This window comes from Anas acuta, chromosome 1 (genome assembly GCF_963932015.1).
Source record: "Anas acuta chromosome 1, bAnaAcu1.1, whole genome shotgun sequence".
Classification (NCBI taxonomy): Eukaryota; Metazoa; Chordata; class Aves; order Anseriformes; family Anatidae; genus Anas; species Anas acuta.
The window spans coordinates 7,406,095-7,427,504 of record NC_088979.1 but is presented as its reverse complement, the minus strand read 5'-3'; the positions used below and the strand labels follow the sequence as shown (position 1 = coordinate 7,427,504).

The 21,410-nt window shown below is 36.5% G+C and overlaps 1 protein-coding gene across 27 annotated transcripts in view; it reads left to right on the top strand.

Moving 5' to 3' along the window:
- Window positions 1-21,410, top strand: part of DLG2 (discs large MAGUK scaffold protein 2) — a 1,027,768-nt gene that overhangs the window by 392,337 nt on the left and 614,021 nt on the right. For 17 of the 27 annotated variants that reach the window (XR_011090260.1, XR_011090255.1, XM_068660895.1 and 14 more), the window contains one exon: window positions 6,421-6,501. The exons of the other annotated variants lie outside the window; for them this stretch is intronic. Coding sequence is in view for 15 of the 17 variants with exons in the window: in XM_068660895.1 (XP_068516996.1) it covers window positions 6,421-6,501 (81 nt within the window). In the remaining 2 variants the exon portion in view is untranslated. The remainder of the gene's footprint in view (window positions 1-6,420; window positions 6,502-21,410) is intronic. 27 annotated transcript variants of the gene reach the window in all.

Below are 21,410 nucleotides of genomic sequence, written 5' to 3'. Positions count from 1 at the left end.
ATCCTTACTTTATTAGGAGGTGAAAGAGGAGCTCATGCATATCAAATCAATTTTTGATGTACCTAGTGCAACTGGCTGAGAAATATCTGAGAAGAGACCATAGTTTACTGAGCATGAGTTTAAGTAGTTTTCACTAAACATTAGGTTTAATCATGTAGTCTCTTATTCTCACAATTCCCTGTCTAAATGGCTGGTGAAAAGGATGTTAAAAACAAACAAGCAAATGAACAAAGCAAAAACACTGTTGCAGAATCAATCAGACTGTTATCATTGCTGATAGCTCTGATTAACAGAAATCTGAAAACAAGCATATTTGCATTTCTAGAAACTACTCTTAAAGTCATTGGTGACTGCTAAATGGAGAAAAAACAACAACAAAAACACAACGTATGACATAGTAAACTCTACAATTAGAAGTGCTGGGTGATTTTACTTCAGGTAGTGCATTATGCACCTCTAGTAGTGGAAAGTGGCTGGGTCTGCACTGCTGTACAGGAAGTGGCTTTGCATGATCTGGCTCCTGGTCCCTTCTAGAGCAGTTTTGGCCTGGAAGAGACCAGCTGGATTGATCCAAAACTAAAGCCAGGGCTTCAGCCAAAAACTAAAATTGAGGCTAGTGAGGGTCCAGGCTTGAGCCTGCTGCTCAGCTGCCTTTTTTTGGAGGTACAGCCATTTCCAGGAGGAGTTGCAATATTACACAGGTTAAGCTAGCCAGCAGTACCAGCAGCAACATCAACAGGGAACAACAAAAACAAGCAGTTTCACAGCTGTTTGACAGCAGCAGTAAGGCTGTTTCAGGTGAGACCTTCTGGTCTGAAGCAACAGCTCTGGAAATCTCCAAAGTAATTATACTCTGCTAGTAAGCTTATTTATTAGATTGACCAAAAATATATGAGCCTATATGGTGGTTTATTAGCCATTAATTTGGGGGCTGGGAATGAAAGGCATGCTTTCGGGACTGCTGTTTTAATGGCTGGGTTTTCCAAGCAGTAGAGTGAGCTCTTGCTATGCCTCACTAAGTACACACAAGGGATGGAGAAGATCTCTTGAAAGACCCCTGCACACTTACAGATCTCTGAATGCCACACAAGCATCAGTAGCCTGTATTCTTTATTCCCGTTTCATGAATGGTGTCCAAGGATAGGACTGAAGAGCTGTGTTTTTGCAACAGTTATTTCAGTATTTGTTTTACAGAGACAATTAAGTGGAAAAAAAAAATAAAAAGAGGTTTTTATGGAATCCCAGTATAGAAACACAATTTTTCTAGGTTAACAGTGAAAAGTAATAGGCTGGCAACAGAACAAGCATGTACCCTGCATCCCCTGTGAAGATGTGACATCCCTGCTCTTGTCTGATACAGTTCTTTCACTTGGCTCCTCACCTTTCTTTTCTTGCACTTGTTCCCATACTAATCCCATTCCCTCCAGCTCATCCAAGATAGTATTCAGCAGCTACTGATACTATACACTGACTAACCAGGATCCCTGCTGCCTCTCTACAGGCAGATTCATACATTAAAGCACAGGTCTGACTGAATTCCAGAGGCTTCTTTGGACCCAGCTGTTCTTCTCCACAGTTCCTCCCAAACCTTTTGTTTTTACAGAAGCAATTGGCTTAACTGAAGAGAAAAGGCGTGATTATTTATTTATTTATTTATTTATTTATTTATTTATTTTTCTGGGCTTTAGTCCCAAAATAGATTTCTGCTCTCTCTCAATTTCTCTCATTCTTTTGAACCCTTCCTTGACTATGTCTTTGTTCAATGCTGGATGGCTTTATAAGTTCCAGTTTTATTCTGTGTCGCAAATATAATGATACCGAGTAACAAGTGCAGCTTTGACTTAGTTACAGCTGCCACTTGACAAAAACATTTTCTGGTGGTTTGGGAGATGAAGCCAGAACTGTTTTAAGTGCACATGGAAAAGCTGCTGCCTGCTTTGCTGGGCCTTTGGGACTTCACTTTTGCTTTAAACCAACAGGGCATGAGACATGGAGGCAGTCAGATCCTAGCTGCAGAAATCCTGGATGTAGCATGACATCCCAATTCCTGCATCCAGATCAAGAATTAGAAGGGAAGGCAATTCATAACATGGTTATTATGTAAAACATATGCACAAATTGAGGCATTGTGTACACTAGCATAATTATCCATTGCTGACAATGAATATGCTGGTGCTGAATGTGATTAACCTGTGAGCGCAGCCAAGAACTATTCTTGTTTCAGAGAGCCCGTGTTAAACCTGCCTGCTTGTAAAACTGCTCGGCACAGCTTTAATTGCACCCATTGCTGACACCCGTTGTCAATAACAAGCATTTTTTGCTGCTGTAGACAAGGGTGAAAATGTAAGGATGTTGCAGTGAGCCAAATCTTGAAAGCCCTCACTTAGCTCGTATGCTCAGGATTTAAACTACTGGGAAAACTTTATGTCTCTGGCTATTTATTATTACATACACCATGTTCTTGGAAACCACTCCACATTTAACAGCAGTTAAACCCATCTGCTGCTCCTGAATTTTCATTTCATTCACAAGCCTGCCTGTTTTAAAAGTATTTTTGGACTCATCACCAATGTGCTATCAAGCTTTTATTATTCTGCTGTAAGTTGGCAAGAAGAAAGACTCAAATTTTAAAAGGAAATGGTAGCCTCCTATATATTTCTAAGCTTTTACTTGAAACTTCTCTTCCCCTCATTGACATAATTGAAGTTTTTAGCTTAAATGCAGTTATTTGCCACAAAAGTTCAACATCCCATTGCTAAATGCTGATTTTAGTGTTGCTTGTAATTGTGAGTGTGTAAATTCTGCATAAATACATCACTGGTGTAAGGAATGTATTTGAATTTAACAATGTTGATTGCAGATACTGTTCAGTATACTGAAGTTCCTGTAAGGGCAGATTTTCTTGCCTTATTTACACATAATATCACAACTTTCCTTACACATCTCTTCTCCCTTTGTCTTTACACATCTCTCCTCCCTTTGTTTTATTACTTTTACTTGGCATAGCAATACTTCAGTGCCCTCTGTGTAAGCTTGTCAGGGATTTTATAGTTCCTTGAGATTTTCACATGATCTTCTTCAATTTCTGAAGATTTTTTTCAAGCAGAAAACATTTTTTTTCCTCAGTTTTCTTTGGGTGCCTGACTTGTAGGATACTGTCTGATGTTCTTGTAAATTTTGTTGGACTTCCCACTATTGAATATGTGCCATTCCTTTTCCATGGTAATAAATAGATCCTGCTTTAATCCACAGATTCACAAGGCTTTCCAGACAGTGGTCCAGTTTAGGTGGATACAAGCCATTCAGAAGAAGAATACTTGAACACTGAAAACAGTCTGTCTTTACATCTTGTGTAAAAGTTTGACTGTTTTTTGGTTTTATTTTAGAGTGAGCTGTCCTGAGGGATCATAGGTGTCATAGTTGTTCATAACATTTAAGGTAGCTGAAACACTTTTTGTTTGTTTGTTTTTTAATCAAAGAACAGGAGATTTAAATTTTCTATACAATAAAACTCCAAAACTTTATATTTAAAGTATATATTTATAACATATATCATTAGTATCAATGTCACTGTCTATTATTAAATAAAAGATCTTAAAAATAATAAAATGAAGACTCTTTGGGGTGAGGTTCAGTTGTCTAAGATAGGCATGAGGTACTATTTTAGATGTCCTGCAAGATCTAAAAAGTTCCTGTAGCTGTCAGAAATGGCAGATGGAAACCCACACCCTTCTGAAGCAGCAGCTGGAGACAAGGTGATACCTTACTGCATTTAATGACACTAGAAAACTCTGTTTGGGAAACTCATGCTAGCTCACCTTTAAGGTTGTCGTACTTATAACATACTCTATCATGCCTAAGACTAATGTTGTTTTATAAGTACCCCCTCACTGCTGTTTGAGTAGAATTTATTCAAGAGCCTATTTTTACAAAGGGGATTACATTTCTATACCATAGATCCACTCAATGCAATTTGTACAATCATGATTTGAAAGCAGGTGTATATATATATACATATATTAAACTAGCACGAAGGAAATATTCCTTTTGCTGTTGGCAGGCAGCAAATCATCTGGTTCTGAATTAAAATTGCTGAAATTACTAGGAAATAAACTTCTGGTGGAGAAAAGCTATGGAGTCATAGCATGGAGGGCTTGAAAGGGTTTCTTTCAAGGTTTCAGCATCCTAGCAGTTAGGGACATTTTCCGCAGTGTCCTGTTTAGGACGGTATGTTTGGTTTCTGGCCTCAGTGGAGGCAACTGATCACTATCCCCATGTAATATCCTGTCTTTGGTCTTTCCTAGGCTGTGATTTCTAAACACTTCATCACTCTTTTTCCTCTTCTGTATATTTTCTTCATTTTTGTTCGGCATCTACCTTAAAACACAGTGTCCCCAAAATGATACAGTTCTGCTGCTATCATCAATGACTACAGCACACTAGTTATAACCTTATACACAGATATTATTAATATTTTGAAGGAAAGCTGTTTTTCAACAGAACCTCATTCTTGGTTCCTCTTTAATTAATGATCTCCATAAATACATTCCTTACTTGTATTTTTGCACTTAATATTTCCTTCCTCAGAGCAGTTCTTAGTGCTCCATGAGCATTTCTCCTATGTTTATGAATCTCTACATTTCTTTTTGTAAGTCTTCAGAATCCATTCTACAAACTAAACATATGCCATGGTTGAAGTGCATCAGCCCTGGTGGGCTTGTCCATTTAGTGGACAAGCCTACCACTGGTAGGCTTGGTCCTGTGTGGGAATCCATAGCCACTCATTACACTGAATATTCCAGATTTTGTCATGTGAAAAAATCCTGTCTATATGAGTTTGATTGAATATTCAGATCTAAATCCATCCTTCTTACACAAGGCATGGTAGGAATGCATCCTCCAAAGAGCAATTTCTTGCATTTAAGCTTTGAACCATACTCAGGAGTTTCCCATGTCTCAAAGGACTCTGCTCCCAGCTGGTACATCCAAATGCCTGAAGTTTGACAGCATCAGTAAAATGCTCAGTTCTTAATAATACTGTTTTATGACAGCAGTAATCCTTTCAAGCAGAGCTAGAAGTCCCTTTTCTTTAGACTATACTTAACATTTAAAATGTTTTTCTTTCTTTCTTTCTTTCTTTCTTTCTTTCTTTCTTTCTTTCTTTCTTTCTTTCTTTCTTTCTTTCTTTCTTTCTTTCTTTCTTTCTTTCTTTCTTTCTTTCTTTCTTTCTTTCTTTCTTTCTTTCTTTCTTACAATTAGTAGCCATTCTTTTTACTGACAGTGTTTCAAGACTTCCCTGAATGCCTTGTTAGCCTAGTGGTTTTATGCTTACAGGTAAAAAGACAAAATCTTGCAGGTGAGAATGAAAAAATACTAGTGTTTGTCCTTTTGCATCAAAAAAGTAGCATCTTTTAAAAGTACATTATTAAAAGTATCTTATTATCTTTTAAAAGTGTCTTTAAAAAAAAAATCTATAAAGTAGTATACTACAAGGTGAGGATAAACATTACATAAACATCATAAATAATACAGGCTTTGTAAAAATGCTTTTCAGTACTTTAGGAATTAAACATTATATATATATATATGTAATGATAATAATAAAAAAAATGGATGCATAGCTACAGACATTATAGTTTTGCTGTTAACAAACTCTGTGATCCTTGTAACATATCTCTCCCTTTTACTTACAGAGCTCTCTTGTATTGTTGTTTGGTAAGAGCTCATGTTTTCTGCAATGGCATTGACTCATGCCTAGTGAGGGGCCTGAATTCATTGCAGAACTTCCATTTCATACACACACACACACACAAAAAGAAGCCTGATATTCATTAAAAACAAACATATAATTTCCTACTGTTAAAACTTCACAAATTCATAGTGATAATTAGAGTAGGTTTTAAAATATGGAAGCAACAGGGTTATTTCTAATTTTAGCTAGAAAAGGATGGACTTTCAAGAAAATGTTTATTTATTCCTTATAGCATTTTTGCTTGATGTGCTAATTATTACTTGAGATTGGTAGATGTTGCATACTAAAAATATACTGAAGTACAGTAATGCAGCATTAATTCTTGTAAAATATATCTCTCTTGATTTTTCTTCCTTGAAGGAAAAACAGCTATTTAATAGATACCTATAAGCAATAGTATTTACTTGCCTTTTTGAATATTGTATAATACTATTTCATTTATATTAAAAAGCCTCTGGAAACTTCAGCCTGTAATAACACCAATTTACAGCTTGAAGGGAATAAATGGCATGCCAGATATATTCCCAGAGCAATTATAGCAGGAAAGACCCCTAACCCCTGAAAAACAACCTGGGAAGCAAAACCACACAACTAAGAACCGTATGCAAACACAATGAAAAATCTGAGTTTGGAACATGTCCTGAGTAGATGTCTCTATGTACTTCCAGAAAGGCCAAGAGGAAGAGAATCCCACAGGTAGAGGCCTTCAGCTGGGACCTTTTCCTGAAATGGAATGGACTAATGCACAGGTGAGAGTAGTGCACTGAGCTGTGGGAGAAAAAAAAAAAAAAAAAAAAGTGAGGAAAGGAAATAGTTTCTGGACTGCTACTTCAGAATTTTGACATTTATTTTTATTTATTTATTGAATGCCTCAGTAACTGACAAAATGCTGTACCATATAAGAGGTTCTGCCTCAGTGATCAAACTGCAAACAGTTTGGACTTTTTGAAAAACTGGCTTCACCTAGCTTATGACATCTGACCAAGTCAGTAGTGATAGCCAATCGAGAGACTCTTCCTGAATGCAGTCCTTCCAACTGGTTTTGGATGTCTCCTATCGATTGAGATGGATCATGCCAGAAAAACGTTTGTCTCTCTCCATTGTCTATACTTTCTTTATGGTCAAATAACATGTCAATGCCTAGATTTTAGATATCTCATGTGATCAGGAAAATTTCACCTTTTTCTTTTTGAAATGTCTTTAATCTCTTTTGGACTTGCAGTGATACAATCAATTTCTTAGTTGTAACAGGCAAGACCAACCTGAGATACAGGAAAGGAAAACTAAGTATATTTGTGCTGAATGGTGCTGCTATCATGGACCTGAGAAGCCTGACAGACAACGGCATTGATGAAGATGTTATATTTGTTTTATTTACTTATTTTTATTTTTTAAATATATATATTTTTTATCAAAGAACTCTTTCAGTAAAGGAGTTGTCACTGAAGCTACTAGTATATAAAAAAATAAAGATCTAATTCAAACAAACAAGCAAACAAAAAAGCCAATGACTTTGTTGCATGATGTTACTAACCTCCATAAATATCTGTTATCAAAATATTCAGTTTATTTTACACTGCATTTGTGTTCTCGGTTTTCAGTGTATGACCTCCTGCCATTATGGTAATAGACAAGAGAGAAACTTGATATTTTGGTTGCTTGCCAGCTAGGTCCTTTGGAATCTCATGAGAAAAAGGAGACAGGTTAAGATTTCAGGATAATGCTCACTAATGGGATATTTCTGGTAAAAGTATTCTAAAGGGATATATTGTTGATTTTCAAAATGCTATCCTTTGATTTCAGAGTTCACAAGACACAGGGATAAATAGGGCAGGTGATAATTCTGAGTGACCCTACATCTGGCAGAGCTCTCTGCCAGATGGACATCAATTTATAACAGCTTATGATGTCTAAGTAATTTTCATAAACATAAGGGCCAAAAATACGTGGCACTTAAGGTGGCAACCCAGGATGAATTCAATGGTACATATAATGGATAAGAACTCTTGCAGTATATATCTGAACACTCATTTTCTGCCTCCTAGGATTTTGTAAAAGGTCTAATGAAGCTTATTTTTTGGTTTATTTTGGATGCACATAACTAATTTTACTGATTTTTTTTTATCACCTTCAAAGAAGAAAAATGAAGCTAGTCAGTCACTGTTTAATTAATTGTGTCATTTATTCGTATAGAGATGAACAAAAACTCTAATACCTCTTCAATACTGAGTGGCACACAGTAGGAGGAAAGTGCCATTTGCTCCTTAACAGGCCCATATGGTAGTAGGAGATCCAGTGTCCCTACTATGCAAACAGCACTGAATCTTTAAAAGCATGTTAAACAACATCTGCCAGTGATAAAATAAGTAAATCAGAAGGCTCATTACTTGATAACTTTCACCCAAGAGACATAAAAAAAGAGATTGAAGAGATTTGTTAGAATATTTTTGAAATTCCGGAGTATGAGTATCATACTATTTATTTTTCTTTTTTAAATAATGCTACAGAGCAGGTTAGCTAGATGTCATCCCTGGATAAATATAGGAATGATTAATGAGGATTTAGCTAAGAAAGCAAGTGTAAGAATAAATTTATGGTAAGAATAAATTAATGATAGTCAGCATAGTTTTAAAGCAAAGCAATTATGTTAGATAAACTTCATTTTAGAATGTGAATTTGCTTGATGAATGGCCCTAAATGTGGTTTAGGCTTTTGTAAAGCATTTGATTTAATATTACATTGTATCTTGTTTAGATAAATAACAGTATACTTTATCAAAATAATATTCGTTAAGGACTGCTTAGCTGATGTCTCAAAGTGCTAGTCAATGAGAAATGGCCCTTGTGTGGAAATACTGAGAGATAGTCTCCCACAATTTAGAACTGGCTGTGGACAACATATTTCAATATTTTCTCAAATTGCTTGGAAAGTGACATTAATTCATGGATGGCAAAATCTGCAGATCTTGCGAAGATTGAAAAAGTAGAAAAAGAGGAGGGCACAGCAGTCAGACAGAGCAGTCCAATTACAGTCTGGCATGGTAAAACAGAATCCACTGAAACCAAATGATTATTACTTGGAAGAGAAAGATTACACAGCCAGAGGGAAGCAATACCACCCACACATACACAGAGGGGACCCCTATGCTGGAAATTAGTGATTCTAAGATGGTTTCAGAGAAAAGAAACAGCTCAGCTTATCAATGAACTTTTAATGTAAAAGAAAGGACCAAGAGTTAAGAATAAGGAGGTGGCTTCATTTGTCTATGTAACAACAGTGAGATAATGCAAAATATCATGCCAAGTTTTGGAGTCTATACTTTTAAAATATATTGAATATATATTTATAGAGAGAGAACAGAGAAAAAGTACTCCAGAGAGAGACATAACTTTATGACAGTGTGTTCCTGTGGGGAGACTGGAAATAAGGGGATTCTTCAGTGTAGCAGAGAAAAGCAGAAACAAATGCTGGACAGGCTTTTTCTAGCAGTGAGAACATTGGACAAATTATCGAGGGAAGTGGTAGATCTCCACTGCGTTACATTTCAGGATTAGATGCTTTCCTGAAATAGATGCGCACACTTTAGTTTAAGGTAAGTTACTGTTGTCAGTGTTATGAGATGCTGTACGTTAGGCTAAACTCAGTGATATAATGATATATTCTGCCTTGAACTCTGAATATTTCAGGTATGTATTCACTGCTCCAGCACACTCAGCAAATTCTTCTTCAGTGCAGGAATATGGGATTAGATGATAGAGATGAGTGAGATTCCACTTATGTAACTAAGGCAGTTTATCACCTTCTTCCCCAGCTACTAGCTCAAAAGAAATATGTGAAGTTGTATTAATTGGTCTAATGAGAACATTTACTTCCTTTCACCTTTCTTCTTGTGGGTGGATGGAGGCCAGCAATGTTTTTCTCACTTTGTGTTTTGCTTGGCCTGAGATTTTCAACTTGCATTTTATGCAAGCATGAATCAATCACACATTACCTGTGTCTACCCTTTGAAAGTTCAGTAGAAATAATTGCTGTCAATCTCTTAGCTGAAGAGGCTTTTCTCATAAAATACACCTGTATTTTATGTCATCCACGCTTCTATTATTAATAACCCAGAGGAGAAAAAAAAAGTCAGTGTCATCCTCACATCCCCTAGGTTCACTTTTTTTCTCTTTTGTTGATTTTTTTTATAACTCCATACACCAGATAGATAAAGAGCTCAGTACAGCCATCTCCTGACCAAAATGTGTGGAGAATGAAGGCTACATCCTGCCAAAATCACTGATTTTTGAATTAGTGTTCCTTCATTGATTTGTAATCTGCGTTGATTTGTAATCTGCAGTTGGTAAATTTTGATTAAAGCCAGATCTGTTTGACAGGGTTTGATATTGTATCTGTGTTGTGTGACTGTTTGCCATCTACGTCTCTGTGATATTTTGTGTGGTCTTTATAATGGAATTCTAGACTTTCTAGACTTGAGACACATTGGTTCTATTCCTGGCTTTGTAACCAGTCTCTTGGCTCATTTTGTGAGCTTGCTTCATTTTCTTTGCCTTTTTTTTCCATCTATAAATGGGAAATAACATTTTCCTTTCTTTTGAAATGTGCTTTTTGATGATGAAAGCCAAGCATCATACTGACTGAAGAGCCATTAGATTTTTTCTATCTGTTTTACATATAAGTAATTCATTACTATAGACTATTACATATACTCTCAGTGCAGTGAATGATCTGTTCTCATACAATAACATTCTAGCACATTTAGAGGTAAGGGGAAACTGAGACCCCTTGTCTACAAGTCTATAGGTGCGCTGTTCAATCCCTAGAAAAAGTATAATTAAAATGAGCTTTAATTTGCCCTCCCCAGCCCCTTATGCCCTATTTTAGCACTTCTTTTATGGCACCCTGCTTGATTTGGATTGCATATAAACTACCTTCTATAAGTTTGAGGTACCACAAAAATAGATTCTATTCTACTTGCTCTATATCATTCATTGGGAAAAAGTGACTCTTATCTCCATCTGGGCAAGAATGGAATGGTCCATTGCTCAGCTGTGAAATTTTCAAAAACAAGCAACCAAACAAATCATGTTTCCATGCTTTTTGTTCCATTCACCAGCAAAATCTGTCTTTGTCTTAATGTCTAAAAACATTCAATGGCTACATAAATAGTTGTCAAGGTCTTTGGTCAAGTGCTAATGAAAAGTGTTGAACAGTTGTGGTTTTGGGGTCCATCTCTTTCTGTTGTTTCTTGTTTTACTCTCAGACTGGAAACTATTTGAAGTTTAGCCACTTCATTTTGACTTCTGCATTTGCTGAAGGCCTTCAACATTGGAGTTCTAGTCCTTAACACTGATACCAAGATGTAGCGATGGATATAGGGCTAATGAAAAGTTAACATTCTTTGCATTTCTACTGGGAAAACGGGAACAGGACTCCTATACTCCTTATTGCCATTTGAAAAACCCGCTAGAGAAAATAGGCAGAATCTGAGTCTCAAAAGCTGTCTGTGTTAAATAGGATTTATCAGATGTACAGATTCACTTCCTTTCTATATTTGGGGTCATACTTATTAACTAACATAGCTGTTTAGATTTTTCCCCTGCTAACTTTTTAGAAATTAGTCTTTGGTCTTTTCTAGAAACCAATATAGAATTGTCAATTTATTCATTTGTTTATGAAGAATTTTTGTGCGGAAAACATCACATGGGTATCACATCTAATTTTACCTGTGTTACCTTTTTATTATTTATGATTACTCAAGAGTAGTAGAGGAAGTGGAGGTATATTTTATCTTTTTTTTTTTTTTTTCCCCTTTCTCTTATGGTGTCAGCCAGTGTTCCCTTGTGGTCTCTCTGATGGACTTTGGCAGATCATTTGCCCAGGCCGTCTGGCTTACCCTGCTTATGTCGTTGACCTTTCAACCTCACCAGCTGAGCAGAAACATTTGCTTCCCTTCCTATTGAAGCAAAATATAAAACTTCAAATGACAAAAATGAATACAAGATATCATCTACTATCTCTAGATGAAAACTAACAAAACAAGTAATGTTTGAGGGGTTTTATTATTGAATATCTGTCTTCCAGCTTTCCAGCTTGAATACTACTGAAAATTGTTGTTTTTCAGAAACAGGTAGTTAGTGTTATTAAAAAGGGTATTTGGGGGGAGGAGGGGGGGGGCGGGCAATAGTTTCAAGGTGAAAGTCTTTAAATTGTGGGGTGGCTTCTATTAACAGACATCACTGATATTTCTAGTGCTATTAGAAATATATATCAACAAACTATTAGTAGTGGTCCCTGCAGAAACTCACATTTTCTCTGAAATTATTTAGTTATATTTTCGACTCCTCTGCATAGAATTGTGTTTGTTAGACCTTTCTGTTACTGCAACCAAAACCTAGAGTCTTATATAATTGTACATCTCCTTTGCAATCAACAGCAAAGGTAACTGCTGTTTTTAATCCTCAATTAAGTAATTCTCACGTACTTTCCTGGAGAGGTCTAATATGAATATGGTGTTAGTGTCAAAGAAAACTGAATATACAGTTGGTACTTTTGCTCAATAAAACTGAGGAAGATACTGGTGATATCAGTAGTTTGTCTTACTTGCCCATGTTATATGGGGTAAAGTGAATGGTGGAGGTTGAAATAAGTTTTTGTACTAGTTATTTAGGATGTTTTTCATTCCTGTGATGTCATGCAGTGTAGGTTGTTTAATTTACAGCAACCAAATGATCTGGGGTTAAATGTTACAGTGGCAATGAAGAGGTTGTTCTGCTTTTAATTGATGCTGTGACCTACATTTTTCCCCAAGGCACCACAGCCCTTTTTCAGAAAAATCCTGTTAATTGTAATTGTACTGTGCAGTGCTGGGTCAGTTGTAATTTCCATTATATAAACTTTGAAAACTAGGGGGTTTTAGTTCAGGTATTTTAAATCACATTAGGTAGGGATTTGCCAGCTACCAACCTAATCTCATATTAGGTTAAGATTAGGTTGGTAGTTTGGATACTGTTTTCTGACACAACGATGGCTTCAGTCTCATAGTCACTTGTGTACAAAACTCTAAATTTGGACTGGCTCAAGAGTTACCTCCATAGGCTGTGTTGTTGCTGAAGGCACTTTCTGCATTTTTGAGAAACAAAGCCAAAAGTGATGAATATTTGTGTCAGCTTGAATTCCCATGGCCTCCTGTAGAACATATATGAGGGCCTGACCATCCGCTAACCCTGGTTTCTGGAGTAAACCCTAACCTCACTGTGCTGTTAAATATACTCCATATTTCCTCCCAGAGGAGAGCACGTCCATGCATCTGTCCTATGGTCCCTATACCACCTGCCTCATGGAAATAGTGAGATGTATTTTGGAAACTTGGATGAAAGATGGTTTACATTAGTGTAAAAAAAATCATCCCTTCTTAAGGAAGAGGAAATTTATTTTTCACCCCTAGCCAGTGAAACTTTAGAGTCACCAGACTGCAATTAAACCCTCTGCATTCCCATTCTTTCATACAGAAGGTTATAAGTCAACATATATTATCAGACTGTTTACTTCCTTGATTTTTTCCCTTATACTTAATATGTTTGATTTTTATTTATTTTTTAATATAAATTTATCAAAATGGGGCTAAAGAACACTTCTATAATTACGTGATTACTTGAAACATCTGGGATTTCTTGATTACTTAGGTATGAAGTTAACTTAGGTTGGCTAAACAGCTCGCTATCACGAGAGCTACAAATGTTTCTCAACACCGAAAGATAAACCCAAAGCTTTCCAGGCTAAATAAGAATAAGAATAAGAATAAGAATGAGAATGAGAATGAGAATGAGAATGAGAATGAGAATGAGAATGAGAATGAGAATAAGAATAAGAATAAGAATAAGAATAAGAATAAGAATAAGAATAAGAATAAGAATAAGAATAAGAATAAGAATAAGAATAAGAATAAGAATAAGAATAAAACACCAACACAATCTTTGGATTATTACATAAAGCCATTATTACAGAGCAGTAGGGAGCTCAGAAATAGCTTTTGCAAACTTCAGCAGCCTGAAGTAACAGTCTAAATTCACTACTTTTTTTTCAGATCTTTTCAATATCTTGCAGATAAGGATAATATCCTTAAGAAACATAAATAAGTACTTTTATAGCTTCTGGAGACAATATCCTGATTAAATATTTTTAAATGTTGCTATTTATTAAAGTTAGAAAGTTGGGATATCACTGACAATTGAGAATGATTGATGTAATTCCCTTAGCTTTGAGTATAAATTTAAAAATTAGTCATCATTCAATTTGTAGTTTAAGGTAGAGTAGTTATTCCTTTGGAAAATCTTTCTGAAAAATAAGTGTGTTATATCTTAAGGTGCACTCTTAAATGCCTTTACTTTGATTTCTGGTGCCTCGGTAACCATCCAACTTATTATTTTTTTAATTTATTCAGACTCCACATATGGGATTGAAATTATTTTTGTATTTTTTTCATACTTGCAAATCTTCACCAATTCATAAAAGCATGGATAATGTGAAATATGAGAAATCTAAGCATTATCTTTAATTTTATTGGCAATATACACTTTTATATACACTCTGTAGATAGCCCAAGGCCTTTCAATTGTTAACATAAACTGTTTGTAGGAGGCTTATAGCTAAAAATTGAATTATTTTTGTATTTTATTTTAAGGAGAATTTCCCAGGGCAAAAGTAGTCATGATAAAATGTAATTGTTACAGTACAGAGTTGTGTTTCAGGGAAACTTATTTCAATTGTGTTTTACTTCTTCTTCTTTACTGTTGTCACAACAGAGGAATGTAGAGCTTGTCAATGATTTAACATGAAGTGCCTATGCATCTGAAAAGAAAATGTTTGGTTTAAAGTTTTACTCCATGTTGGATTCTAGTTAGAGCCATATATTTAGTCGGACCTTCTAATCATTGAATAACTTAAAAGATATGGGAAGTAGTAGACAATTTCGAGAATTTTACAGAACAACAACAACAAAAAAAAACAGTTTAAAATAAAGACCAAAGTAATTAACTGTCATGCCCTTGGCTTCTACAATGGGAGAATCTTTTCTACGATGCCATTTGCACCCAAACCTCAACAACAGGAAAACAGCACATCTGTTTATTGGGAAACAAAATGAGTGTTCTTGCTTACGGAAAACATTATTAGTGATTTCATTACAAATGAGGAATGGCTGAGTTTTGTTTAATCTGTAGCTAAGTAGTGTAGAAATTTTCAACATCTAGAAACTCTTGAACCCTGTAAAGCACAGGTGATTAAGATACATTGTCATATTCAGCATCCTGAACATGAGCCAAACATGTTCTTTATATCAACTCCATGATTAAATAGAAAGTTGTTAAATTGTCTATTTCAAACAGAGAAAACCCAGAGAATCGAGAATATGATAGTTCTGCAATACTGTGGTTATATATGAGGCAGAGGATATTGTGAAGAGAGTGAGAATGTGTACATTACTATGTAAGGTTTCAGTAATGTTGCAGGTTTTAATTATCGTTGAATGAATTGACTTAGAGCTTCCCCCACACATAAGTAATGTATTCTTATCTGAGAACAGATATAGATTTCTTTGAATATAGGAATTTGAAATTGCAGCTTTTGTTTTGACTTATAAAACCTCTCACAGTTACATGTCTATAGTCTTACAGATGTATTCTGTCATCTTTGCCCATATTCAAAGGGTTTCTGTATCTTCTGACCTCTGAAGTCCTTTTAGAAATATGCAGTTTGTACTGCATAAATTTCAGTTCTTACTAGCCAAATTTCAAGTGGCCAGATTCTTTGATTTTGTTTAGAAGTTCCACCAAAAGAACTGTACTTTTCTTAGCTTAAATTCGTCTTCATCTTAAACTCCACAGATGTTCTGGATCTCATATGTTCAAAGCTCCTTTTGAAGGCTTCTAAAACAATAAAGGGAGAGGCCCTGAACAACCTGATTTAAGTTTGAAGTTGGCTTTGCTTTGAGCAGCACTTGGACCACATGGCATAAGTCACTTGCAGCCCAAATTGCAACTCTATAATTCTGTGATTTCACTGAATTTAACTGGAGATTGACTTTGAAAAGCAAAATTAGAGATTATTCATAATCTCTTTTTTTTTTTTTTTTTTTTTTTTTTTTTAGAGATTATGTCCCCCCCCCCCATTTCTTAACCACACCTCTGTCATTCTTAATGTTCAGTACAGCTTTTCCTTTTCCCTGTTTCATTTCCAGTCCTACAGTACTAAGATACTTCCCCCTACCTGGAAACTTCAAAGTCCTTGGCCATTTCATTGTGGTTTTGCCTTCTCTTCCCCCTGATCCTGCCAAGTCCCTGTTGGCAGAACCATGTTACAAACTTTTTGTATCACAGTAATGTCATTGATGGTGCAACTTTCTGATACTATTTATGCAATAAAATACATTTGCAGAATTGGAGTAAACAACTGAGATGAATTTTCTGATATAATCTGCATCTAATATTGGTGCATCTAAGCAAATCCTCTGCTGGCGGTTTTCAATTAATTGTTATATAAAAGAAAGAGGAGCTTGTGGGATGTTTCAATGCCAGTTTTCAAGTACCATACCTGGGAGCCTTGTGGGAAACTGAATTTGCACAAATGTTTTTTTTGGGGAATGCTCTGAGACATGGTAACAGATGCAAAAGGTGTTCACTTACAGAAAGAGTCCAAATGTACATTCTGGAAGTGGCCAAAAGGGCATTTTCATATGATCTTAGTATACCAGATGCTTTGTAACAAAAGGGATAAAACTCTTCTCCTGTCCATTTTGAAGCACTTTACCCCATTATTTAACACCAGTACCAAGAATTAACACAATTTTTGCCTCTACAACACAATGTTTTGGGGGAATCTTTTTTTTTTTTTTCTTTTTTTTTTTCCACTTTTGTGGATGTAGGCTGTGCTCCTTAGGCCATGAGATCAGGGGTTAAATGCTAGCCACACATTTTCTGGATTCTCCTCCTGACTCTTCTGGCTATAACTATTTTTAATTTCGTCTGCAAATGAATTAATGAAGCTTTCACTAGGCCATTTCAAGCAACAATGAAGGAGAAAAAGCTAGATCTATAAGAAATGACTAAATCTTACTCACTCTTCCCCAGTGTTACAGAAGGAAGGTAGAAGTGTAATTTGGAGATGATTGGAGTCTGGAATCAGCAGGTAGAAATTTTACCTATGTTTACAGAGTATAAGACCTTTCCCATGACTTTTGAAAAAAACGCATGACTTCTTGAGTTCTGAGTCAAGACATTTTTAAAAATCTTTTGAGGGTTTACTATTTGCTGCTTTTTTTCCTAGTAATTCAGCAGTTTAAATTAGATAATTGCTGAGCAAATTCCAAAGTTCTCCTATGAATGTCAGCACTCGCCTTTTTTAGCTGCTGGGAGAGAGGTAGCTTTTGAATGAATAGTTGATCTTAATGAGTAAAAGCTGTCTTCTTATTTTAGCTTCCTAATGACATTCCTATTTTTTTTCCACAGGTTTGTATACCTATTGCTAAAGAGGATGATTTGAGGGTAATAGTGGGTATATCTGAGCTGAAGATAAGAAGGAGATACTGATGACAAATTAGAGAAACACAAGCTAAAAGACCAAGATAGAGAGGCATCATATGGGGAAGAGTGAGTTTCAACAACACAAAAAAAGAACGGGAATGGAAAGATTGAAAGAGTAGAGAGACTGTTGATAAACTGGTTATGGAATAGCTGCAGTTTCCTGAATAGAGGGTATATAATGTTAACTGCTTAAAGTTCCTTCCCTCTTGCTTTCTTAGTTTTCTGTTGACTGTATAACATAGAAATGCAATAATAATCTGCAGCAAGGCTAAGGTTGAACCATATCTCAAGCCATCAATTATCTTTCCTTCTTTAGAGCTACAGGCTGGGAGATGAGTGGTTGGAGAGCTGCCAGGCAGAGAAGGACCTGGGAGTGATGGTGGACAGTCGGCTGAATATGAGCCAGCAGTGTGCTCAGGTGGCCAAGAAGGCCAACGGCATCCTGGCTTGTATCAGAAACACTGTGACCAGCAGGGCTAGGGAGGTGATCGTCCCCCTGTACTCGGCTCTGGTGAGGCCGCACCTCGAGTACTGTGTTCAGTTTTGGTCCCCTCGCTACAAGAAGGACATGGAGGTGCTTGAGTGGGTCCAGAGAAGGGCGACGAAGCTGGTGAGGGGCCTGGAGAACAAGTCCTACGAGCAGCGGCTGAGGGAGCTGGCCTTGTTCAGCCTGGAGAAGAGGAGGCTCAGGGGCGACCTTATTGCTCTTTACAGATACCTTAAAGGAGTCTGTAGGGAGGTGGGGGTTGGCCTGTTCTCCCACGTGCCTGGTGACAGGACGAGGGGGAACGGGCTTAAGTTGCGCCAGGGGAGTTTTAGGTTAGATGTTAGGAAGAATTTCTTTACTGGAAGGGTTGTTAGACACTGGAACAGGCTGCCCAGGGAAGTGGTGGAGTCCCCATCCCTGGAAGTCTTTAAAAGACGTTTAGATGTAGAGCTTAGGGATATGGTTTAGTGCAGACTGTTTGTGTTAGGTCAGAAGTTGGACTCGATGATCTTGAGGTCTCTTCCAACCTAGAAATTCTGTGATTCTGTGATTCTTTAATACGGGAAAACCTCTAGAGAAAGAATTGGATATAACAGACATTTTCACTGGTTTTACAGTGAACTTTCAGATCTTATAAGACAATTGCCTTCTAACTATAAACATGACTAAGCATCTCATATTCATATATGATAAATAATTCATTATCTAAGAAGCTGTCTGCGGTTCTTCATTAGCAGTGGGTTGAAGAACCCCAAACAGACCTAATTTCTCATCTTCACAGTACAGGATAACTCATGCCCTTGACATCAACTTTTCTTTTCAGTGGGACTGGTTTTAGTGCACAGGCTATCCCAATGTAATAAAATGGGCTGGTTTTTTTTGGCTTTTTTTTTTTTAATATGTTCATTGATTGCTACAACTAAAAATGTAAGGTATTCACAAACCAACTGAATTATTTGCTCAGAATGATTTTCAGACTTCTCAGCTATTCCCTCCCCTCCTTTATTAAATAAAGGTGCATGTGACTTTCCCAGTGCAAGTCAGACCAAAAGTCAGACCAAAGTTCTTTCAGAACGGAGAGAGATGTGTATCTCCATAGGCTTACAGAATGTAGTGCAGAGATGCTCTCCAGTGAGGCTGTCTCTTTGAGTTGAGTACTTGGAGTTTGGGTGTTATAAGAAAAATCAATATAAACCCTTTTCCTGGTAAAGGAGCTGCTTAGGTCTGCATATTTACTCTGCTGGAAGAGGGCAAACTGGGGTTCAGTCCTCTATTGTCTATTCTTAAAACAGTCATCTGATGAAAGGAGCAATAATACAAAACAAACCAGAGCTCACAAAAAAAAAGGGGGGGGAGAGGGGGTGAGGAAATGTGTGTTTTGAAAACTGTGACACTATAGCCTGGACTTTATCTAATAACTAGTTTTGTGCATTTGAAATTGGAAGACTAAGCAATTAAGGATTTGATCTTATTAGATCTTAACTAATGTAAATCATCTAATCTGAAGCCTGAAACAGTTGTCTTGAGCTTGCTGTACATCCTTATTACAAGCTTATACTGCAGAAATTTTCTACCACTGTAGGCACTTCATTTACAGAGTCTGAGAAGCTGAAATCAAGTGAAGAGTTAAATAGAAGTGGAAACGATGGGTAAAGATATGACAGTCTAGATTACTTGAGCTGCCAGTCTTAGATAAAGGCTAAACAAAGCTCACGTTCCACTTCCAGGTAGAATTAAAAATGACCTTTCTTGAAATATGCTTCACTAAACATAGTTGTTGACCAACAGTCCTAATCATACTGAAATCTCTTCTTCTTTCCAGGATTTTTGTGAATTACTGAGCACAAAATGACATTGCATGCACACAAACCAGCTGTTTATTGTGATTAAGTACCATAAATATGCATGATACTATATATGCCTAACATGCCTAGGCTGCCTGTAGATCTAATGGCACAAAGAAGTACATAATTCAGAGGAGGGAGATTGAGAAGTAACTTTGGAAAAGAGTGGCTTGGCTTCATTAAGAAGGCATAGATTTTCTATTTGTTCGTCTTTGTGCTTTTGTATCTCTCTCTCTCTCTTAAAGCAAGGGAATTTGGATGCTTTTCTTAACACAGCAAGAAATGTGAAGAGAGAGAATTAAAAGGGAGGTACTTATTGTGCTGTGATATTTAAGTTTTTATGTGCCTATAGCTTTATTGGATGCTAGGGTACCAGGAATGTCAAATCAGCTCTCTCTTTGGGAAATAAAGTATGACAATTACTGATTAAATATGAAATACTCTTTGCAGGAGACACATTGCAAAGACTGTGTGCCAATACTCTTGCAATTCATTGTGATGAAAAGCAGAGAATCTCCTGCTTTGGACATGTGGTGTCTCATTCTCTTAAAAGGGAATCCAATTTTAATTCAGTTTAATATTTTGAACCTTTGGTGTTAAATCCAGACTTACCAGGTGGAAAGTGTATGTTGATGTGTAGGACAGTCCCACAGATTAAAAGCCAATGTTTATGGGTCCTTGTGTGTTTAATGTGAAGGAAGTAAAAATAGTTTTGTAGGATAAGCACAAATTTTACAAGGTGCACTAAACTAGGCTCAGCAGAGTGTTGCTGAATGATGCTGTTTTGCTAGTTTAGCTGTAACTGTTCACTTAAAATAAGTCATTGCTGTCATGAAGCTTAATGTTCTCATACTGTGCTATGTAGGGAGAGATTAAGGCCTTCCAATTGATGGCTAATTCTTGTCTGGTCATTTGTTTTCATCTTGTATTAATATGCTGACATTGGTCGTTCCAAGAGAGAATTGGCCTGACTTCAGAGTACTTTGCTAGGGAATGCTGGACCTCAACATCTCTACACATTGCCTTGCTAGTTTTTTGTTTGTTTGTTTGTTTTCGTGTTTTTTTTTTTTAAAGATTTTTTTTAAAGATTAAAAAAAAAAAAAAGAGAAAAAAAAAAGAGCCTTACTTGTCTTTAAAAAGCACATCCAGAAAGCGGTATGTTCGTGTCCCATTCCTAGCTGAGCCTGCTGGAGGGAGCCAAAGGCAGCAAAGAACACAGATATCTAACAGGTTTGCACTGTTCCTAGGCTAAGGGAGCCCTCTCCCACCACTAATTGAGACACATGGACTGTCCACAGCTTTCTCTTGCCTGCCTGTGTATCTCATTCCTGGAGACACAACAGTTGGAACACAACAGGACTGTTAAGTTCTTATAACATTGCCAATGTTCAGCATGGTAAACAAAATATGTATTTCACTGTGGTGATGTGATCAAGCAAACCTGAGTGGAAGCATATTGTGAAAGTGGTAAAAATCCCCTACTACTACTACTGCTGACATCAGATTACATACTGACACAAAATGAACTGCAGTAAACCATTTCTTGCACTCAGAAGCATGCAAGTATTTGGACTAATAATGAAAATTGGTCTAATAATTTAAAATACATGGGTATCAAGGACACAAATCCCATGTCCTAGCCACTAAAACATTTTGAGTAAATGGAACTTTTATTAGAAATTGTAATCAATGCCTTGTTAAAGGCTTTACTTTTCCAATTGTTTGCACATTATTTAATCTATTGCACT